This window comes from Octopus sinensis, linkage group LG25 (genome assembly GCF_006345805.1).
Source record: "Octopus sinensis linkage group LG25, ASM634580v1, whole genome shotgun sequence".
NCBI classification, from domain to species: domain Eukaryota; kingdom Metazoa; phylum Mollusca; class Cephalopoda; order Octopoda; family Octopodidae; genus Octopus; species Octopus sinensis.
Window position 1 is genome coordinate 4,337,086 of NC_043021.1, and position 15,922 is coordinate 4,353,007.

Sequence of the window (15,922 nt, forward strand, 5' to 3'; positions counted from 1 at the left end):
ATTGTGTTATTGAACATAAAAACAGTCAATGAGACAGCCGACAATGAGTCAGTCTACAGATAAGTTTCGTGTTATCTACTTGTGTTGATTATTATATGATGTTTAATGGTAGTATATCAGAACGTTTCTGTTGTTTTATGACTACCAAATTTCACATGCTTTGCAACAAATTTCACCAAACATGTTTCGCAACAAGTTTCACCTAAAGCTTTGTAGATCTGTTACTGAGGTCCTTAAAATGCTTCATCAAACTTCTGATGACATTATGTTCAAACACAAGATTTTGTGTCTTCCACTAAAATCCTTGGTTCAACCAAAAACCTTGTGAGTGGATTTGGTAGACAGAAACTGAAAGAAACTCATCATATAAAAATTGCAAATGTCACACATGTTAAAACTTTAGCTGTGAAATTAAATTTCATGGTTATTCCTGTAATGATAAGTATTAATCAATAATTAGAATTGGTATTTTTGGCAAGGCACACTGCCTCTGTAAACTTGACATATCTCAACAGAAAATCATTTCAAATATGACAGTCTTTAACAAAAGATAGATTAGTATGTAAAACTGCTTTCTGCTGACAAGGATAATGAAATTTTGAGTGTATGTATGTGATTTCGATATGGTAACATATCGGCTCAAGATGAACATCCAGGATGACCAAACACTGGCAAAGTATATATAGGAGCACTCCGTCGGTTACGACAATGAGGGTCCCAGCTGATACGATCACCGGAACAGCTTGCTCGTGGAATTAACGTGCAAGTGACTGAGCAATCCACGTGTACCCCTAACGTAGTTCTCAGGGAGATTCAGCGTGACACAGAGTGTGACAAGGCCGGCCCTTTGAAATACAGGTACAACTCATTTTTGACAGCTGAGTGAACTGGAGCAACATGAAATAAAGTGTCTTGCTCAAGGACACAACGCATCGCCGGGAATCGAACTCACGACCTTACAATCGTCAGTCGAATGCCCTAACCACTAAGCCACGCGCTTTCACACTGGCAAAGTATCTCTGTAGCAGACTTCTTAAGTTCAATGCAAAATTTCACATTGAATCTTTGTTCCAACTTCCTGTTCATGACAAAATCGCAGACTACAGTCTACATGTGATCACAAAAACACAAAGTTCTCAATTTGCAAAGTAAGCATGACGTCACTCGGCTCACTGCTTCATGAAGGTCACTGCAAGCTCTCACTACACATGCAACCATGTGCTCCAATCTGTTGGTGTGCTACAGAACTAGCCTAGGAACTTTTTGACAAGTTCTCTAATGTAATAATCCTTACCAATTGGATTTACTGGATTTCGACTGCATCAGACTATACTTTACATCCCATTGTTTTGTTTTGGTTTACTGTGGTTTGTAATTTGATCCATGAGTACCACTGGATGGTTTAAAGCCATATAATGTCCATTAATATATTGTGTGGACTAAGATCCCTGTTGACAGGCCGCTAGTATTTATAGAGTGTTAAACTCTTTAATATGCAAATTAGGGACTTCTTCATAGAGTAGCTGCTGCATTTGTTGAGTATATAAACAGTTTGGCATCTTGTTTCTTGGGAGACTGTCAGAATGATGTGGACGCTGCTGATGAGAACCCAATAATGTTCGAAAATCAATTAAGGTTGTTCATCATTTTTTCAGTCTGCGAAGAAAAGGCTAAAATTTGCCCTGTTAATAATTATACCATATGTTATATATATATATATATATATTGTTGTATTTCGGGATAGTCACTGAAGTGGGGGGGGAACAAATAAACACAAGCACTTTATATTCGTACTTCACTGATTTATTACTGTTCTTATTCTAACTCATGTCCATTGTCTGGAAATCTTTCGTCACACACCTGTGACCTCCTCAGCAACACACTGTCTTCGTGTGTGCTCTTGCTCTGCTTATTCCATTCTTTTCCAGACAATGGACATGAGTTAGAATAAGAACAGTAATAAATGGGTGAAGAACAAATATAAAGTGCATGTGTTTATTTGCCCCCCCCCCCCAAGACTATCCCGAAATACAAAATCTGCTTCAACACACAACTTCACATAAGGAATCTTGGCAACACAAATTCATATATATATATATATATATATATGATTTTTGTGTTTGTGTGTGTATACATACCTTGAGGTTTTGCTGCTGTAGAATCTTTGCTTTGTCCTCTAGTCTTCGAGCAACAGCTGCTAATTCTGCATTTCTCTTACGGAAGGACTTTAGCTTTTCTTCACGAGATTTGTAATCTTCTTGTTTCCTTTTCTACACAAATAATAAAATGAAACAAATTAGTATGACACACACATGTATAATTATAAACAGAATCTGCAATGAAAATATCTGTTTTTTGTCAAATCATCAAACAGCCAGTCGACGTTCTTTGAATGGTCTTATAGTTTCTTTTCTTCCACCTTCTACTTGTTTCAGTCAAAGGACCGCAATCAGATTGGAGCATCACTTTGAAGAGTTTTAGTCAAATACATCGACTTCAGTACTTATTTTTAAGACTGGTACATGGTTCTACTGGTCTCTTTTGCCAAACTGCTAAGTTATTGGGATGTAAACAAACTAACACTGGTTATTTATTAAGCAGAGGAGTCAAACACAGACACAAAAACACACACTCACACACACACGATAGGCTTCCACACAGTTTCCTTCTACCAAATTCACTCACAAGGCGTTGGTCAGCCGAGAGCTACTGTAGAAGACATTTACCTAAGGTGCTGTGCATCGGGACTGAACCCCAAGACCATATGGTGACAAAGTGCACTTCTTATCCAAACAGCCAATGGGAGTTCCATTGTGTCAAGATTGTACTGGAGTAAATATGGTCGTTATTAACGATGCATAAAAAGAATTGTAATGCAAAAGGGGAGAAAGAAAAAGGAAAAGAAACCAGAAAATGAAACAGACTGCTAAAAGTGTATTATGACCCAAATTTCTGACATGGCATCACTAATCAATCAATATTCAACATTTATCTGAACTCATTCCCTGAGCAGACAATATGGCTAAGTTTACAGTCTGTTCATATAATCATATTACTAAAGCAGGCCACCCCTGCTGACTTTGCTGGATATATGATGTATTATTAATATGTTTAGTTACACGTATTGCATAAGAGCTCTCAGGTGACAACAAATATACTATATATATACACAAGCTCACACAGACTCATCATCATCATCATCATCATCGATTTAATGTCCACTTCTTCCATGATCGCACGGGATCAAAGCGAGTTTATTGATGTAGATTTTCTACATTCAGATACATTTCCCGTCAACAATCCTCATCTGTTTGAAGCAAGGTAATATTTTCCCATGACCAGATTACTGGAAATGAGTGGCACAGCTTGTATAACTGCTACACCCATTTACAACTATGGCACAATGTCGAGACAGGGAGACACACATATACATACACAATGAACTTCTATCAGTTTCTATGTACCAAATTCACATCCAGTCCACGCTATAAAGTGGTTGGTGCCTGTAAAAATCATGCCAAACCAGACCTCACCAGTGCTGGTTCCACAGAAAAAGCACTGTCTACTGTAGGGTGGTTGGTGTTAGAAAGGGTATCCAGCTGAAAAAACCATGTCAAAGTAGACCTCACTAGTGCTGGTGCCACATAAAAAGCATCTAAGCCATTCTGTAAAGTGGTTGACATTAGGAAGGGCATGCAGATCTAAAAACCATACCAAAACAGACCATGCTGGTGCCACAAAAAAGCACTGTCCATTCTGTAAGGTGGTTGATGTTAGGAAGGGTATCCAGCAGAAAAAAATATGCCAAGGCAGACCTCGCTAGTGCTGGTGCCACATAAAAAGCATCCAAGCCATTCTGTAAAGTGGTTGACATTAGGAAGGGCATGCAGATCTAAAAAACCATACCGAAAGAGACCATGCTGGTGCCATAGTAACGAAGCTGAAGCACACAGAGTAAAGCTCCTAGGCACAGGCTGACTTTCAACGCTACTGTGCATGCACACTAAGTTTTAACGTTTTAGCTCACTTCCACTGTTTACAGCAGTGCTTGGAAGGAAGGTGTGTAGTGTGTGATCATTGCACTGATTTACAGCAGTGCTTGGAAGGAAGGTGTGTAGTGTGTGATCATTGCACTGACCATGGCAGAGAAAGCTGAGCAGAGAACCTGCATTACATTTTGCCAAAAGCTTGGTGACACCTGCTCAGAGGCCTATGCAAAGTTTTCAAAAAGTTTTCATCATTCGTGACAGCATCAAGGAGATCTTCTGCAACTGAAACCCGAGTGTCTTTTTGGTCAGCTGAAAGCAGTTTTGGCACAAACTTGGCAGACATGCATCTCATACCCAACTCTTCAGTTATAATGGACTGAACTGAACCGTAACTGTACATCCTCTGATAATTCACGGATGGTGATTCAACAATTTCTCCTCACAGCTGCATGCACATCTGCAATGATTTTCTCAGTTCCACTGGTTGCAGGTCTCCCCAGAACATTCATCAATATTGGCATCTTTGCAGCCATCTTGGAAACATCTGTACCACTCGTACATTTGTGTAGGATGTGCAATGGCCCAGTGGTTAGGGCAGCGGACTCGCGGTCGTAGGATCGCGGTTTCGATTCCCAGACCGGGCGTTGTGAGTGTTTATTGAGCGAAAACACCTAAAGCCTCCACGTGGCTCCGGCAGGGGATGGTGGTGATCCCTGCTGTACTCTTTCACCACAACTTTCTCTCGCTCTTACTTCCTGTTTCTCTTGTACCTGTATTTCAAAGGGCCGGCCTTGTCACTCTCTGTGTCACGCTGAATATCCCCGAGAACTACGTTAAGGGTACACGTGTCTGTGGAGTGCTCAGCCACTTACACGTTAATTTCACGAGCAGGCTGTTCCGTTGGTCGGATCAACTGGAACCCTCATCGTCGTAACCGACGGAGTGCTTCCACCACATTTGTGTGCAGCTCATACACTCCTCTCCATACGCTTTCTGCAACTTTGCGTAGGCCTCTGAGCAGGTATCACCATGATAACTTTCTCTGTCATGGTCAATGTGACAATCACACGCTACACACCTTCCTTCCAAGCATTGCTGTAAACAGCGAAAGTAAGCTAGAATGTTAAAACTTAGTGCGCATGCACAGCAGTATTCAAGGTCAATCTATGCCAAGCAGCTTCACTCTGCATGCTTTAGTTTCGTTACTATGGCAACAGTCCAGATACTTATTGATAAGACCTCATATATATATAATTGTTAAAGAGGGCAACAAACATTAAGGCAAAGCAAACATCTCAAGTCATCAGCACTTACCTAGTGTACCTAATTGCTTAGATCACCTGTGAACTAAACCCTCATACTTTGTAGGTGTGTGTATGTGTATTACTCTTTACTCTTTTACTCTTTTGCTTGTTTCAGTCATTTGACTGCGACCATGCTGGAGCACCGCCTTTAGTCGAGAAAATCGACACCGGGACTTATTCTTTGTAAGCCCAGTACTTATTCTATCGGTCTCTTTTGCTGAACCGCTAAGTGACGGGGACGTAAACACACCAGCATCGGTTGTCAAGCAATGCTAGGGGGACAAACACACACACACAAACACACATATATATATATATACATATATACGACAGGCTTCTTTCAGTTTCCGTCTACCAAATCCACTCACAAGGCATTGGTCGGCCTGGGGCTATAGCAGAAGACACTTGCCCAAGATGCCACGCAGTGGGACTAAACCCGGAACCATGTGGTTGGTTAGCAGGCTACTTACCACACAGCCACTCCTGCGCCTATTATATTGCGCCCAACGTGTATGTGTATATAGGGCAGGCTTCTTTCAGTTTCTATCAATCAAATCCACTTAAAGTTTTGGGGCTACAGCAGTGGGGATGAAACCATAAATCACATGGTTTGGAAGCAAGCTTGTTACTCACACAGCCATTAAAGAAAACGTTGTACACAATGCTTTGCTGATGAGGTTTACTAAGACCAAAACATGTCCAGAGTTGTCACTATACAGACAAAAGGTAAACTTATTCTGTTCTAGTTTAATTAACATTAAACATAAACTGACCTGAGTTGTCTCCCATGTCCTTTTTAATCAGAGTTAGTTGTTAAGATAACAAATGGTTCTGTCCACTGTGGCTGTAAGGTTTATTAATTGAAATCTCTTTGTTCACAACATTAAACACATTAGCTTCCACTTAATTATTGGTTTCTTATAACTGAGTCTTTGTCCATTAAAATTTTATACATTACCTACCCATATTATATGTATTTCTTTACTACCCACAAGGGCTAAACACAATATATATCCTCATGGCCAGATGTATTTTTGTTGAATAAGGAAAATGAATGACACTGCTTGTATAACAGTGATGCTCGTTTCCAGCTGTCACACTTTTTCAAGACATGGACCCTTCCCCCAACACACACACACACATGATGGATTTCTTTCAGTTTCTGTCTACCAAATTTATTCACACACTTGGTTGGCCCTTGGTTATAGTAGATGACACTTGCCCAAAATGTTTCATAGTGGGACTGAACCTGAGATCTCATGGTTGGGAAACAAGCTCCTTAACTACACAGCCATTCCTGTGCCTATGTTAGAGTCAAATAATCTGCATTTCTTTTTGCTTCTTTGTCGATTGGGGATCAAAATAGATTTAAATGATAGAGACAATGTTAATAAGGTGGATGGATTGTGTGACAGTAGTGCATCAGAAATGGATGATTATCAAGACAGAGTTAGATTCTGTAGCGGCATTGGTAAGATAAGTGAGAGAATGATTGCTGAGGCACCAAGTAATTGACAGGGACGAAGTTTGTTAATTAGAGTAGAAGATCTTTAAGTAGTAAAGAGATATCGGATACAACAGAGGGAAAGGAATTTACAGTCGAGAGAGATGAATAAATAGAAAAATGGGTGTTCGATGAATGATTATGATACTATTGATTTTATTATCAAAATTAGCCTGTAGATTCAACGTTGATTCTCAGTTGAAGTAATTACATTTCGCTTAAGTCACTAATGACCATTAAAATGACATGACTGTCACTCGCTCATATAGTTCCTTTGCAAATGTTCTATTAAACCTTAGGCTTTGGTTGTATTCAGAGACCGTTTTATTATATATTTATAATGTCATATAATATGGGTAGGCGGCGAGCTGGCAGAAGTGTTAGCGTGTCGGGCGAAATACGTAGCCGTATTTCGTCTGTCATTACGTTCCAAGTCCAAATTGCGCCGAGGTCGACTTTGCCTTTCATCCTTTCGGGGTTGATTAAATAAGTACCAGTTATACACTAAGGGTTGATGTAATTGACTTAATCCGTTTGTCTGTCCTTGTTTGTCCTCTCTGTGCATAGCCCCTTGTGGGTAGTAAAGAAATAGGTAGCATTTGAACTGAAAATGAAAAGAGCTAAAAGAAAAGCTGTTAAGTATTTTGTCTGGGTGCAGAGATGATTCTACTAGCTCATTACCATTTTGAAAAGCAATAATCACAACGACTGAACAATGCTATACATATTCTATAACAGAATATATGTAGAGCATCTGTCATTGTGTCTGACATAAGTTGAGAGAAGACTTAGTGATTTATGTTGTCCTACAATTTATGACTTCTAAAATTCATGTTGTCATCATTTTAAATGAAGATTATTTTTATATTCTTTTTTTAATGTGGATATTAAATGAAGATAGCATACTGGCTCTGCCAAAGAAGTTTTTACCCAGCAAAGATCCCAAGAGATTTTTGGTGGATAAAATTATATCAAGGAAATCTTGTGTGTGTATGTGAACTTAAATGGTGGGAGAATGTTAAGTAACAACGTATCACGCAAACTGTATCCCCAGTTGATATTCATACCCATCTTCATTTTGGGAACCAATTTGGAGTATTTTACAAGGTTTTGTTGAAGTGAAGTAGGTATTAAACTCTTCTAATCGATACAAGCTTTCGAATTTGATGTGGCAGGTGATGGCAAAGGAAAAAAACAGTGTGTTCTATCTGGTTTCCAAATGTTCTTTGCCTGTGTAAAATGTCACAAATAATTATAAAATCAATAGAATAAGTAGAGATGGAACATCCGTGTTTTAGTGTGAGGAAAAAATCTTGAGATGCTTTCTTTCTTTGGTTGGTTTACTTTACAGTTTAGCAAAAAGATAAGAGTAAAACATCAGACTTTTGTCTCTGTAGAACAAAAGTAAGATTAGCTGATTAGTTGGTTATCTTTTTTAGTACAATACTAAATGTTAGGAGTGATAAAATGGAGTAGAAGCCAGTGTAGTGAAACTTTTTGGTAAGAATTCTTTTTGGAGTCTGTTAGAATTTTTGGGGTTGAAGCACAGTTTAAGCATACTTAGTTTTTTGTTCACACAGGATCGTTAAAATACATACCAGATCAATAAAAAAAAAAGAGATCTGAGTTTTTTTCTATCCTTTTCTTTACTTGTTGTCTGAAGGAAAGGACAGTAGCCATAGTTTTCACAGACTTTCCAAGACTTGTGAGATTGATATCATTAATATTCCTTTTGACCATTGCAAGCCAACACCTGTGGGAAGGAAATAAACTGAGGCTTGACATGTGGGGGAAGGACTGGGTGTATTGATGAGTGCAAAGGTTGAGTAGGAACATATTCAGATGACCTGCTCAGGTACAGCCATGATTTGGCATCCATAGCAATGGGTCACTTCTCTCTTGTTTAGCTTACCATCAGTGTCCTACAAAGTGCAAACACCTTCCCCTTATAATGGCGAAAACAGGCAGACCTCCATACAGCTGTTTGTTGGTGGGGTGAGTTCTCCATCCCAGTTCTTAACTGGAATTTTATAAATTGTGAAGGGATGAAAAAGCTAATTCGACCTTGGTGAGAGTTGAAATTAGAATGTAAAGGACCAGAACTAAATATCTCAATGGAACTAAAATTTCCAATGTCTTGCAAGTTTCTTGGTGACCTCAGTGGAACCATGGAAAAAGTACCTAATATACTCTGTAAAAAGAGTTGGTATTAAGAAGGCCATCCAACCAGCAAAACCATGCCAAAAGCAGACATTGGAGCTTCATGCTGTCCTCTGGCTAGCCAGTTTCAACTGAACCATTCAATCTGTGCCAGCATGGAAAACAGACATTAATTAAGGATGAGGTTCTAACAATTCCATTAATCAATTGCCTATAATTTAAAAAATAATTATACAACCAATCTACCAAGCTGATGTGTCAGTCAGTTGTATCTGTAAATCTCGATAGCAAATGTGAACTTGCACCTAAGATTTGGATTGGCAACATACTAAGTCAGATCAACCCTTTGTGACCATATTTCCAAAGAAATACTTTCTTTAGCTGATTTTAGTCACAGATTTTAGTCACAGAACCAAAGCCACATTGGGCACTGCCTTGAAAGGGTATTAATCAATCATATCAGCTTTGGTATTGATCTCCATTTATGGAAGTTACCTCACCTTTTAATCATCTTTTATCATTTTACACTAGTTTCAGTCACCAGACTGCGGCCATGCTGCAGCACTGCCTTGAAGGGTTTTAGTTGAACAAATAAACCTCAGTACTTATTTTTCTTTTCAAGTCTGGTACTTACTATACCCATTTCTTTTGTCAAACTGCTAAGTTACGGGGACACAATTTAACAACAGTCGTCAAGTAGGGTGGGGTTACAAAAACAAAGGCACACACACACACGCACATACACATACACACACATACATATGTACATATGATACACACACAAACATACAAAAACACACACACAAACATACATATACACATACATATACACACATATACATGCACACACAAATACATGCACAATGGTTTCTACAGTTTCCAAATAGCAAATTCACTCACAAAGCAGTGGTCAGCCCTGGGCTGTAGTAGGAGATACTGGCCCAAGGTGCTGCACAGTGGGACTCGGAACTATTTGGATTGCAAAGTAAGCTTCTTAATGCCTGCATAAAGTTTTACGCAACCAAACGCAGACACACACACACACATAATACCCACATACCAATATACATACATATATATATATATATATATATACATACATATATACACACATACATAGATACACACACATACACATATACATTTATATAAACATACATATAAGCTTTCAAAATGTGACCTCGTGTGTACCGTTGGCGATTTTTTTTCCTCTGTCTTCCCTTTTCTGGATCTTTCCTTCTCCTATGTTTCCGACGAAGAGCTCCACTCGAAACGTTAAACCCTCCTTCTTTCCTGAGCGTCCAATAATACTATATTTGTTCCACGTCCTCGTGTTGTTGTGTTTTTGTGCTTTCTTGTTTGGATTAACCCTTTTGATACCAACCCGGCTGAAACCACCTCTGGCTCTGTAGCATAAATGTCTTGTTTTCATAAGTTTTGAATTAAAATCTTCCACCAAACCTTGGTCACAATTTATGTTCCTAACACTAGCTTCATGATAACCAAGTTATTTTACTAAATTCTTTGTTTTATTTGAAATTAATTGACTGAAATACAGAGCATCTCAAAATAAATACGGTAACAAAAGGGTTAACATATATATATATACATTTACACACACACACACAAGTTATAACAGTTTCTGCCTATTAAATTTTCTTCTGACTAAACACAAACAATACCAAAATACACAGACATTTGTATTAGATGTCTAAAGTGCACTATCAGTAAAAAAAAAAAAAAAAGGAGAAAAAAAAAACAGTAATTCTCACAAAGTAAATTACCCCATACTCGCTTTCACCTCATTAATAATGACTTAAGGAATTTCAAAAACTAACTTTAACAAGTTCACTTTCAACTCAACAAGTTCACACTTGTTGTCTTTGAAGACAACACCTCCACACACACACACACACACATACACATGTTTATAAACACACACTAACGTCCTATGATCATGTGATTCCAAAAGCTAACAACCGTTTTTGATTGTAATTGTAGCTTTTGTTAATAGGTTACACATCAGGCCTTTTATATCCACTAGCAGGACACGTGAATATTGCATGAAATAGTAAACCTATTGGGTTATTACTGCAAAACAACATTTGAGCGAGGTCGTTGTTAGAGCCGCTGTTTGTCCACACATGAAATGCCCACGGTTCTATGTTCTTTATCAGTCGCAATCAGGTTTTTCTAACTCATCATCATCATCATCATCATTTAACGTCCGCTTTCCATGCTGGCATGGGTTGGACGGTTCAACTAGGGTCTGGGAAGCCAGAAGGCTGCACCAGGCCCAGTCTGATCTGGCAGTGTTTCTACAGCTGGATGCCCTTCCTAACGCCAACCACTCCGTGAGTGTAGTGGGTGCTTTTCACGTGCCACCGGCACAGGTGCCAGACAGGGATGGCAGACAGCCACAATCGGATGGTGCTTTTTACGTGCCACTGGCACGGGGACCAAACGAAGCTGGCAACTGCCACGGTCGGATGGTGCTTTTTATGTGCCACTGGTACGGAGGCCAGTCGGGCGGCGCTGGCTACGGCCACGTTCGGATGGTTCTCTTACGTGCCACCGGCACTGGTATCACAGCTACAAATTCCATTGATGTTGATAGATTACGATTTTGATTTTGATCTTGATCTTCACTTGCCTCAACAGGTCTTCACAAGTGGAGTTTTGTGTCCCAAGAAGGAAAGGAATGCATAGGTGGGCTGGCTACATCCCAGGTGTAGGCCACGGGATTACGGGCCCCACTTGTCCTATGTAAAATTCTGGTAGCTCATCAATTCTTTTTCTCTAGTAAACTTTCGTCTGAAAAAGACCTGCCCAAAGCACTGGATTCTCCACTCCCGATAGCAAGTTCATTGTACTCTTTTGATTGATTTCACTAAACAAAACATACACACACACACACACACACACAGGGTACCAAGAAAACAAATCCAGAAATGAACAGCTGTCAATCAATTATTAATAAAATTCAATATTAAATGTAAAAAACTATCAGTTGAAAAAAACAATTAAGCAATTCTCAATTTGATCTTTGCTGGTCCACAATTGCATTTTTATTTTTAATCAAAACAACCTTCGGTGGAATTTGCCACTTTAATATCAAACAAGTTTTATTCTTTCGTAATCCAGAGAATAAAAAATTCCAGAAATTTAAAGGAAAATTAACTCAGGACATTAAAATTAGAATCATACAAACAACACCTGTTCCTCTCCTACAATTCCACCACAAACAACAGCAATTCCACCATTTTATGCATTTCATATTAATTTCTGGAATGGTTGTATACTGTCAATCTAACAAGAACGTGACAGTAGGGGGTACACCACCGCTGTATAGCCCTAGGAAGCATCGAACGCCTCCTGATGGCTTTGACACATTTTTCCCTGTGTCAAAGCCATCAGGAGGCGTTCGATGCTTCCTAGGGCTATACAGTGGTGGTGTACCCCCTACTGTCACAGTCTTGTTAGATTGACAGTATACAACCATTCTATCGCCCCACCACCATACATGTCTCTACGAGAGATTTAGAAATTCAGTATTTCTTATATTAATTTCTATTTTTCTGAAATTTCAGACACTTTTCTATATTCAACCTATCTTATTCAAAATGATCTTACATCATTCAGTAATTAATAAGAATATCATTAGAATGACAGGTATGTAAATGTCAATTGAAAACAAAGCACAAGTGAGGTTCAAAATGTGGGTGAGCCTTCAGGATGAACAAAAAAATTATTTCTCAAACTAGCATAAGGTTAACCCTTTTGATACCAACCTGCCTGATCTTGCCCCTGGTTCCCTGATATAAACTTTGATGGCACGCAATGCTCTCTCACTCAACAACAACAACAATAATAATAACACTCTTTACTCTTTTACTTGTTTCAGTCATTTGGCTGTGGCCATGCTGGAGCACCGCCTTTAATCAAGCAACTCGACCCCAGAACTTATTCTTTTGTAAGCCCAGTACTTATTCTATCGGTCTCTTTTGCCGAACCGCTAAGTAACGGGGACGTAAACACACCAGCATCGGTTGTCAAGCAATGCTAGAGGGACAAACACAGACACACAAACATATACACACACATATATATATATATATACACATATATATGACAGGCTTCTTTCAGTTTCCATCTACCAAATCCACTCACAAGGCTTTGGTCAGCCCGAGGCTATAGCAGAAGACACTAGCCCAAGATGCCACGCAGTGGGACTGAACCCGGAACCATGTGGTTGGTTAGCAAGTTACTTACCACACAGCCAATAATAATAATAATAATAATAATAATAATAATAATAATAATAATAATAATAATAAAATGTCAAATGCTTTGGTGTATGACTTTTTGTCTACTCTGTACATTTTATTCAGCTAAGGCAACTCCAGAGCCTCAGAGTGGAATCTAAATCTACAAGAAATAACAGCCATAATCGCCTTCAAATCACACTATTGGAAAAAAAAAATAATAAGACATAAGATAATATAGGTAAGCCGTTGTGACAGCTGGAATGTCTCTGATCAAAGGTCTGCTCAATCAAGGTTGACCTGGGGTTAAACAACAACATTACTTGTCCCACATTATCATATCTAGTTCCAAGTGTACTTTCTATTCAAGTGTTTCAATGTCATTGAGTAAAGAAAAAAAAAAGCAAGAGATCAATTTACCTCTCTCTCCTTTTTTTTTTTTTTCTGTTTTGCTTTGTTTTTTTTTACATTATTTCTGAAATTCCGAGTAAAATTATACACTATTCACTCTTTAATCAGAAGTAATGGAAATTGCCAACCAGACATTAACACTTTCATGACAACAGTGTTCTAATAAATAACACCCACTTCGCTTTTCAGAATTTAAAAACAAAAATTTGGTGAGATTTTGTGTGTGTGTGTGTGTGTGTATGTGTGTGATCGTCATCATCATCATCATTTAACATCTGTTGTCCATGCTGGCATGGGTTGGATGGTTTGACCAGGGCTGTGAAGTTGGAAGGCTGCACCAGACTCCAGTCTGATTTGGCATGGTTTTCTACAGCTGGATGCCCTTCCTAACGCCAACCACTCTGAGAGTGTAATGGGTGCTTTTACATGCCACTGGCATGGGTGCCATTTGCATGGCACCAGTATCTGCCATGACTGTGACTGCTCAGCTTGATGGACCTTCTCAAGCACAACATAATCCCAAAGGTCTCAGCCATTGCCTCCATTAGACCTAGTGCTCAAAAGGAACTCAGCTACTTTGCCTCTGTGAGGCCCAACGCTTGAAAGGAACTCAGCCACTTACATATAGGGCCAACACTTGAAAGGAACTTAGTCATTTACATATAAGGTGTGATAGGTAAATTGTCACTATTTCATACTATCAATTTTGCACATGTGCATTGTTTGTTTTTGCTTATACTATACTACACAGTATAGTAGGGTCAGGTGGGCACTGTCTCTGAGAAAAACAGCACCATGACACAATTCACTCTGCTAGAAATTTGGAAAACAATATGCTGTACTGCTCGGCATTCATGCCAGAAGCTCCAATACAAACATGTACTGAGAGTGATAAAAATCAAACATCCAGTCAGCATCATGGTGTTTGGAGTGATCACTAATGATGGCAACGTTAGGTCTCCAGTCATCTTCCCACATGGCCTCATCAAGTGCCTGGAAGAGGTAGTGCTGCCCTCGGTCAAGAGGGTGGCTGTTAGAAGACCCTATGTCAGGCAACAGGACTCTGCACCATGCCATGCAAGCAGGAGAACCCAGTCATGGTTGCCAGGCATCACCCCTAACATCTGACCACCTAATCCCCAGACTGCAACCCCCTTGATTATTATGCATGGGGCACAGTTGAGCAAGAAACCAATAAAACTCCTTGTAACACCGAAGATGAACTGAAGGCAAGGACTATGGCAGCATTCCAGAAAAGTTGCAGGAAGGCCGTGGTCAAAGCCAACGACAATTTTATTGAATGAATTAACACTTCAGTATTTCAAGATATTTTTATATAATTTTGCTAAATACATCTGTCAACAAAATGAAAACAAGACTTTCAGATAAGTGCCAAGGTTTATATGACCAATTAAGCACTTGTAAGAAGTACACCGCCATGGCCACAGTCCAATGAATGAAGCCAATAAAAGAGAATGGACATTAAAATAGATTGAATGGGTGTATGTGGGCATGAGACGAAGCGGATGAGAGAAGGCAATGAGAGAAGATGGTGTAAGAAAGTGATTAGAGAAGAGGAGGAGAGAGAAGAGGATAAGAGGAGAGGAGAAGGAGAGAGAAGGGGAGAGAAGAGGAGAGAGAAGAGGAGAGGATGAAAGGAGAAGATAAGAGAAGAGGATAAGAGGAGAGGAGAAGGAGAGAGAAGAGGAAAGGAGAGGATAAGAGGAGAGGAGAAGGAGAGAGAAGGGGAGAGAAGAGGAGAGGAGGAGAGAGAAGAGGATGAAAGGAGAGGATAAGAGAAGAGGATAAGAGGAGAGGAGAAGGAGAGAGGAGAGGAGGAGAGAGAAGAGAAGAGGATAAGAGGAGAGGAGAAGGAGAGAGAAGAGGATAAGAAGAGAGAGAGAGAGAAGAGATTCATCAAAGTTTACTTATTATTTACATTTTTTCTTATGTTTGTTTTTAGACTTCATTCCAGAGTGAAACAAATTTTGAAATCCTCAGAAGCTTAAAGGAAATTACATTTTCATGACATAACATAATGTAAATAAGACATTCCTAAAAGAGAGCGGATGGTGACAGCTGGAGTTCGTCTGATCAAAGGACTGGTCAATCAATACTGGCCTGGGGCTAAACAGCAACATTACTTGTTATACATTCATCATCATAGGCACAGGAGTGGCTGTGTGGTAAGTAGCTTGTTTACCAACCACATGGTTCCGGGTTCAGTCCCACTGCGTGGCACCTTGGGCAAGTGTCTTCTACTATAGCCTTGGGCCAACCAATGCCTTG

At 39.4% G+C, this 15,922-nt stretch overlaps 1 protein-coding gene across 7 annotated transcripts in view; it reads right to left on the minus strand.

The window, feature by feature from the left end:
- The window catches only part of LOC115224461 (RIMS-binding protein 2), a 595,300-nt gene that overhangs the window by 477,446 nt on the left and 101,932 nt on the right, over positions 1-15,922 (minus strand). For all 7 annotated transcript variants that reach the window (XM_036513377.1, XM_036513379.1, XM_036513378.1 and 4 more), the window contains one exon: positions 2,139-2,270. In XM_036513377.1, the coding sequence (XP_036369270.1) occupies positions 2,139-2,270 (132 nt within the window). The remainder of the gene's footprint in view (positions 1-2,138; positions 2,271-15,922) is intronic.